Source organism: Halichoeres trimaculatus, unplaced genomic scaffold (genome assembly GCF_033239565.1).
Source record: "Halichoeres trimaculatus isolate MK-OKI-2021-1 unplaced genomic scaffold, fHalTri1.1 fHalTri1_scaffold_13, whole genome shotgun sequence".
Taxonomy (NCBI): Eukaryota; Metazoa; Chordata; class Actinopteri; order Labriformes; family Labridae; genus Halichoeres; species Halichoeres trimaculatus.
The window spans coordinates 29,269,318-29,277,870 of record NW_027437191.1 but is presented as its reverse complement, the minus strand read 5'-3'; the positions used below and the strand labels follow the sequence as shown (position 1 = coordinate 29,277,870).

Here is an 8,553-nt window from a genome sequence, read left to right as displayed (position 1 = left end):
CAAACCTAATTTTTGTTTACGGAGACATTGATACTTAAGGGGCTTTTTTTTGCGAAATTATTGGTAAAATAAGAATTAAGGGTTTAAAAATGACTTAAAAGGTGCTGGGTAAAAGATTTTATCAATTGTCTGTTAATATTATCTGTAAAATAATCAGTAAAAAACATCTCTCAGAATATTTCAATTTGTGTGGATTCTAGCGCCCCCTGTGGACGAGTGGGAAAAGTAAAAAAAAAAAAGTAATTTATTGTATTTTATTGAATATCCATTTGACTTTAGAGTTAAATAACCAGTTTGACTTTAACTGTCTGGATTTTTCAGTTTGTGTGGATTTTGGCGCCCCCTGTGGACAAGTGATGTAGAGCATGGTGCTATTAGAGCACTGTAAATCTGGATTCAAGAATCTTTAAAGGTCTGAACTGCAAAAAGTGGGTCCTGTTTCTATTATAATAAGTACATTTTTAGATCATTCTTATGCAGATGAAACCTCTCGAACAAAAATGAAAGTCAGTTTCTTGATTCTTTTGTTTTAATGCTTGTTGTTCAGTTCCTGGTTGGCAACATTAATGAAAAAAAAATCTTCAAAAACACTTGGTGGAGAAGTGAAGCACAAACTATGAGAGACTTTCCAGAATGGTTTAGATAAGACACACAAAAAAGAAATGACAGTGTAGAAGTTTGAGCTCTGTAAGTGCTCTCATACGTCAAAAAGGATAAATAATCTAGGACAAAAACAAGTCCTGTAAAATGATCCTCATGTCTATGTACACTCAATATAAACAGTTATATAATTCAGAGATAAATCAACATTAATAACCAGCTTCCTGTACATGCCTGTAGGATGAAATCTTATATAACAGGACCAAATTTGGCTCTATTATGGGGTCAGTTATTATGGTTGTCTGTGATTGCAGTGAAAACCTTTGAAAAAAAATCTTATGAGTTTTCTTTGTTTGTAGTTTCAAACCTCCTACAGCTTCATTAAAATGATTTCAGTTTAAGATTTTAACACTTCCATTGGCACGTTCATGTTTTCTGATCCCCATCTGATGCCATCTAACACTTGTGTTTGTCAGAAACTGATCAAACTTTGTGTGATATTGGTTTCCGTTGGCCGTCCGATTTTTGCCTTGGCTTCAAGCACTTCAGAGAATATTTCACGCTCATAATTTCTACCACTGTCCAAGAAAAGCAGAGAAACAGATGTGCATTCTTGAGTAGATGACATTCCCCTCGTGTTTCTTGAGATAAAGTTCACTAATGTCAATACTTTTGAGTCAAAACTTGGCATTATCTACAACTCAAACCATAGCCCCCATCTATTTACACATGTACCTCGTAAAAATGATTCACAACGATCAATAGAAAACACTTAAATAATCTCTGTATGGTTTTTATCATTATTTGGAGGACACTTTCTCTCCTGGGTCCCCTTGCTTTGGATTAAAAAGTTTTGGGGCACAGAGTCCATCACAGGTAGTATCTGTTATTTCACATCCTCTGTTTTCATTTCTTTTTTATGAAATTCAAATGACATTATTACGCTTGGGATCGGTTGTATGCCCCGATGAGCTGTCGAGCGGCATCGCATCATGTTTCCCAAAGCATGGGAAGTAAGTGGAGAGATAGAGAGCCTTGAACTTGGTGCTGCAGAAGCAGTAAATCAGCGGATCCAGCAGGCAGTCCATGTAGGAGAGAACCATGAGGCCGTCAAAGGCCACGGCAGCTTTGTCCTGGTAAGACTCGCTCCACTCCTGAACGCGGGCGATTAGCAGAACCATCCTGGCGATGGTGCAGGGGAGGAAGCAGAAGGAGAAGACCACCATGACAGAGGTGACCAGGAACACGGCTCGCTTCAGCTTGGTTTTGTCCCCGATGGTTTTCTTCCTGAGCCGGTTGACGATGTGGACCGTGCAGTAGACCAAGATGACGAAGGGGATGAGGATCTGGGTGAAGAAGACAACCTCTCGCATGCTGTCCACCACATCCTGAAACACACACAGAGACAACCCATCAATGAAAACATCAGCAACACATTCAGCTTGAGTTTGATCCATTAGACAATAAAAGGTTGTTTTTGATCCTAACCTCTGTTTAGCTCAAGATTAAACCTCCAACTTAGCAGATTTTAAGATTCTTAAAACAAAAAAAAGACAAATTTGTTGTGTTTTTTTTTTTTTTTTTGCATCTATGAGTCATAAAGATTCATCACTGCTAGTAAAGCTGCAACCAGACAATTGGACGTGAGTCACAGAGACTCGACTTGAGTCGCAAATTTGACAACTTGCAACTTGACTCGACTTGAGGGTAAAAAACTTGAGACTCGACTTGAATTGAAAGACAGTGACTTCAGACTCAACTTGACTTGAGACAAGCTGAGTCAGATGGCTTGTCACCTGAGATATAACCTGCCACTAGACTCGACAACCTTGTGACTTAAGTCAACTTAAATTGACAACCTTGTGTCTTAACACAACTAGACAACCTTTGTGACTCGGCCTGACTCGACAACCTTGTGACTAAACTCGACTTGACAACCTATGTGACTAGACTTGGCTTGACAACCTTTGTGACTTAACTTGATTTGTCAACCTTTATGACTTAACTTGATTTTTCAACCTTTATGACTCGACTCGACTTAACCTGTGTGACTAGACTTGTCTTGAAAACCTTTGTGACTGGACTTGACAACCTTTGTGACTGGACTTGACTTGACAACCTTTGTGACTCGACTCGACTTGACAACCTTTGTGACTAGACTTGACTTGACAACCTTCGTGCCTCGACTTGACTTGACATCCTTTGTGACTACACTTGACTTGACAACCTTTGTGCCTCGACTTGATTTGACAACCTTTGTGACCCAACTTGACTTGACTTGCCCACAACAGAAAAACTTGAGACTTGGACCAAATGACTTGCTACTCGCTTGGGACTTGGATCAGAAGGACTCGTACAAATGTCTGGCTGCAACAGCCAAATTTCTTTTCGGCAACTTTTCTACTTACACTCACCAAAACACAAACTAATAATTGTAGTTGTCAAGTTGCTCATTTGGGACTTGATCATGACCCTTTGCTGCACATCATCCCCATCTTGAACATTCTGTCTCCTCAAAAGTAACAACAAGCCCACATTACATCAATTGAATTATGTATAAAAAGAAATAAAAGTCTAATCAACTCAAACTCTAAAACCACTACCGTGAGATTATTTGTTTTAAATAAACTACTTCGAAAAGACTGTTGCGACACACTGACTCGTAAGAGTGAAAATTGTGCTTGTTTCTGTTTAGTTTAACTTGGGTTGGGCATGGGTTCAGTCTCCAGGGAATAGATGTTTGAGGCAGAAAGCCCTGAAGCCAAGCATGTCCTGTTACTGGTCTTACTTAAGTTTTATCTGTAAGGGACATTGAGAAAGTGGAAACCAGAGAGTGGGAGAAGAGACGAAGATTAAAGGATAGATTGTAATCTCAAAAAGTGAAATTCTGATGTGTGGTGAAGGAAGTCCAGAGGCATTACCAACAATATCTACAAAGAGATTTTAACAACAAGGCATTATTTTGTGATACACTGCCTGGCCCAAAAAAAGTTGGCACTATTATTATTTTTGGACCGCCTTTAGCTTTGATTATGGCACCCACTCGCTGTGGCATTGTTTCCACAAGCTTCTGCAATGTCACAAGATTTATTTCCATCACATGTTACCTCAATTTTTTTCCAAGATCTTGCGTTGATGATGGTAGAGTCTACTGTGCAAAGCCTTCTCCAGCACATCCCAAAAATTCTCAGTGGGGTTAAGGTCTGGACTCTGGGGTATCTATATCTCTTGCTTCCTGAGCCACTCTTTCACAGTCTGAGCCTGATGAATCCTGGCATTGTCATGTTGGAATATGGCCGTGCCATCAGGGAAGATAAAATCCATTGATGGAATAACCTGGTCATTCAGTAAATTCAGGTAGTCAGCTGACCTCAGAGTGTTGCTGAACCTAGACCTGACCAACTGCAGCAACCCCAGATCATAGCACTGCCCCCACAGGCTTGGACAGTAGGCACTAGGCATGATGGGTGATCCCTTCATCTGCCTCTCTTCTTACCCTGATGGCCCATCACTCTGGAACAGGGTCAATCTGGACTCATCAGACCACATGACCTTCTTCAAATGCTCAAGAGTCAGGATTCAGGATTTCTTTCTGGCCACATTTCTTCCTCAAAGGCGATGAGTCCCCACTATCCTTCCTGTTTTTGATAATGTGTTGGACAGTTCTTAACCTAGTTTTAGTAGTTTCTGCAGTCTCCTTGGATTTTTTCTTTGCTTCATGCGTACCAAAGATTTGACCCTTCTCAAACAGACTAATATCTTTTCTACGACCACAGGATGTGTCTTTCCACATGGTTGTTTAAGAAAGGAGAAGCAACTTGTTGCACCAATTGGGGTTAAATAAGTTGCTACCTACTGAAAGACAATCGCTCATGCAAAAATTATCCAATTGGAGGCTCATATTTGCTTAATTAAATCGAAGTGGCATCTTTTTTTTGGCCAGGCAGTGTAAATAAATAATAGGGAAAAAAAAGTAGTAAAAGCAGTGACACCTTTGGCCATAATCTATGTTTTTGCAGGACAAAGACTCTGTTTCCCATGAGCACCATCACCCCAAAGTCAAAACTGTTTTTTGTTCCCAACCTGACCTCAGATCCTAAGATATAGCATTTACAGATAACTGATTTTGGATTTTATAATCCCATATTTGTGGATTATGAATAGGCAAAAAAGTCAGTCTATTTTAATATCACTTAAAAAGTCCCCCGGGCCTTTGAATGTTTTATTTTAACATGAAACATGTGATGTTTCACCCTTTGAGGCTTCAAATAGTTTTTTAAATGAAACCATCTGTTAGATTTGGAGAGGAGACACGGCATGTGGTCAAACGACTAAGAAGTCATCGAAATCTCAAATTTAAAAAAATACCCTCAGAGACCTTTATTATGTAACATGTTCAAACAAACATTCATTAAATTAAGTAGTCCAGTTTCTTATCTGTTGCCTTTCCAGAGTAAAACTGTTTTTAAACATCTGTCAAATAAATGGGATTGTGTAAAAAGTACAAAGTTTACCTGAAAGATGGACTAAATAAATGTTCAGAGCAAAGAAAAATTGACCAACTAGCCCAAGGACGAGGGTTGAATTAAAAATATTGTTTTACTTGATGGCTGAAGGAAAATTAGTCAATTAACAGATTATTATGGGTGAAATGAGGGCAGCTTTTATATTTATATTCATTGCACTTCTAAATTAAGTCAAAAATATCATATTTTCTCTTGGAAATCAGTGATATCTTAGTTTTTAACCTGTGTCCTCCTAATGAGTGTCGCAGTTTGACTCGTTTCAGTTTCAACACTTTTTAAAGCAGCAACGCTGTGTGTTGCGCCAGGGTGCCAAAGAGTGACTCAGGGTGAAATAAACATTTTAAGTAGAGCTGAAGTGGAACATTTGTCTCATAATACTCCCCATAGCTTTTCGTTTTAAAAACGACAGTACTTTATAGGGGTGGGGAATAAAATCAATGTATCGTAGTATTGAGATTTTTTGTTCAACAATTTCACATCGTAATTTTTTGTCCAAAATCTCATTATTATTATTTTTTTAAATTTTAATCCTTCATTTTAAGTTTTGTTTATACACTGCAAAAACTGAAATCTTATCAAGAGATTGTGTCTTATTTTTACTAGAAAATGTCTTTTTAGACTTGATATGAGCCACAATTACCTGGCCTGACCACCTGAACAAGAGAAAAGTTACTTGTATTAAGACATTATTCTAGTTTCAGGCAATTTTTTGAGCAAACTATTCTTGTTCCATTGGCAGATTTTTTTACTTGTTACAAGCAATTCAGACCTTATTTTTGTCTTAAAATAACTTGAAATAAGACTTTTTCTGGACTGGTCAGGTGAATGTTGCTCATAATGAGTATAATAAAACAGTATTTACTTGAAGTAAAACAGAAACACTAGTTAGGTTTTCAGTTTTTTGCTGTGTAAGCTGAGTAGGAAAAAAACTGAGATGTCAGATCCCCTAAAAAAATCCTAAAACTGACTCACACGCTATGGTCTGGTGGTTAAAAAAAAATAAAAAAATCATGTAAAAATCATAAAAATCGAGGAATTGCAAATCAAATCAAATCAGTGAACCAAAACTCCTGAAAGAATTGAATCAGGAGAGAAGCACATCATCCCAGCCCGAGCACTTTAGTAAGGAAGTACTATTTTTTCACTTTGCCTTTAAATAACCTGTTCACGCCCAAATTTTCCCTGCAAATAAGAGCACATATTTCATTTATTTATTTTTATTTTTTATTATATTTATTATATTTATTTATTATTATTATTCTTTTTTTTATTTTTATCCTTATTTTTGTTTTATATATATTATTTATATATATATATATATATATATATATATATATATATATATATATATATATATATATATATATATATATATAGTTTTTTTTTTTCTTTTAACTTATATTAGCTACTCAAAGTCAAACCAAGAGATAAGATAAGAGATTCCAAAATTAAAAAAAAAAAGATGCAGGAACTTTTGTTGCCAGTGGGATTTTACAGGGGTAACCTTTGTGTAGTTAGTGGCCATGGAATAATTGTGTAATCACCGTGTTGACACGTTGAGACATGCTTTGATAATAAACAGTAAAAAGATCATTACTGCAGAAACACACCCCCAGAAAACCATGCATGACCAATAGTAATCAATTACTCTACTTTGCAGTGTCACAGTTCTTCATAATTCTGCAGCTCAGCTTGCATTAAATCTTCTTATCTGTGCCTTTTGTGATTAAAAAAGCTATTTTGGTTCCACTTCTTTAATTTACCAAACTGTCATGAGTGCTGCAGTTTGACAAACTCCAGCTCCAACACTTTTCAAATTTAGCCGTGCTGTATGTTGTGCCAGGGCAAAAATAGCTCTGTAAACAATCGGTGAGTGGTCGCTGAGGATGTGATGACTTCCAGTACTCTGTTCTCGTCACATTCCTCATCTGTCATTGTGCCCGTCATGTCCCCGGTCGCTCAAATCAAGTCGGTTATTTTCCACATCTTTGACCTTTTCGTTACTTAACCCTGAGCAATGAGAAAGTTCCTCTTTTTGATGTGAATTGCGGGTTGCGTAAGTGAGAGTGATGCAGCGTCTGATGTGGGTCCTGACACTGACAGATGCTAACTCAGCACTTTATTGCCACATGTTCACAACTCAGAGTCAAGCAGAATTTTCCTCATTAAGTAATTTCTCCTGACTTCGACCATGCCATGCACAGATTTTAAAGAAGCATAAAAACAAATATCTCAAAGTGAGGCTTTACCTTGATCAAGGTGTCGTCTTTGGCGCCATCGCTCTTGTGGCTGTTGCAGCAGTCGAAGTTCTTGAGCATAGTCGGGATGGTGAGAGGCAAAAGAAGCAGCCAGATGAGAATCGAGATCTGAGGAGATTTCTTGAGAGCTCGCAGGAGATTCTTCCGCCCTGGGTGCACCACGTTGAAATATCGATCTATGGACGTCACGGTGAGGAAGGCGATACTGGCTCCACGGTTCAGGAACAACATAAACAGCATTGCTTTACACACGGTGTCGTTGGCACTCCTCCTCTCTCCTTCGATGAAGTTGTGCGCCTTGATGGGCAAGCAGAAGAGCAGCAGGATGTCAGCCAACACCAGGTTGAAAAGAAAGACGTTGTTGGTGTTGGATTTCCAGAACTTCAGCTTGAAGATGAAGAGGTGGAGGACGGATGCATTCAGGGGCAAAGCCAGGATGAAAATCATAATCATGACAGCTGCGTAAAACTTATACAGCTTCTTGTGTGTGGCTTCACAGTCCTCAATGAGCTGGTAAGTAGAGTTCATCATTGTTGCAGTCTGCTGTGGAGAAGAAACTAAAGACTTCCTAGGTGTGAGTGAAGGATTTCTCTCTGTAGTGTGAGAAAACACTGAAAGTTTCACTCTACACACAAACAAAAATCTTGCCAAACAAGTTCCTTCAGAGTCTTCTCTTTATGGCTTTTGAATTCTCTTTTCCACTCCTCGTGCCTGTCTCTGGTTTCCAAAGTCATTCAACTTTTTCTGTCCTGTGCTGTGAAAGCTGGTGAGGCTGCTATCCCTCCAGAGAGCAGAGCAAATGTTAGTTCCCTTACTCTCCAGCCTTGTGCTCCTACTGTGGCTCCGCCCTTTAGCCCGGGGAGGTGAGTCACCAGAGTGCTTTTTTACACAGCCCGGCACCAGCCTGCAACATTTAAATGACAAATACTTCACCTTCTTTGTTAAAACTGAAACTAAAACGGGTTAAACTTCAAACTTGGTGGATTTTTTACAACTCTTTATGAGGAGGTTTGATCACAGCCTGTACAGCGTGTGCCGTGTGAAGCCCTGACAAGCCTTTCAGCGCTGATATGACTCTTGACTGACAGCCAGGCTTATGAGGAAGATGTTGTGGAAACATTTCACCTCCTAACAAGCGCTCACATTTCTTGGCAGAATTTGAGAGTTTG

The 8,553-nt window shown here is 38.7% G+C and overlaps 1 protein-coding gene across 1 annotated transcript; it reads right to left on the bottom strand.

Moving 5' to 3' along the window:
- Positions 1–548: 548 nt before the first annotated feature.
- LOC141802096 (12-(S)-hydroxy-5,8,10,14-eicosatetraenoic acid receptor-like) lies at positions 549–8,159 on the bottom strand. The gene is made up of 2 exons (XM_074685510.1): positions 7,376–8,159; positions 549–1,988 (listed from the first exon to the last, which is right to left on the bottom strand). Exons 1-2 carry the CDS (start codon positions 7,913–7,915, stop codon positions 1,527–1,529), a joined length of 1,002 nt encoding a protein of 333 aa, XP_074541611.1. The 5' UTR covers positions 7,916–8,159; the 3' UTR covers positions 549–1,526.
- Positions 8,160–8,553: the final 394 nt, after the last annotated feature.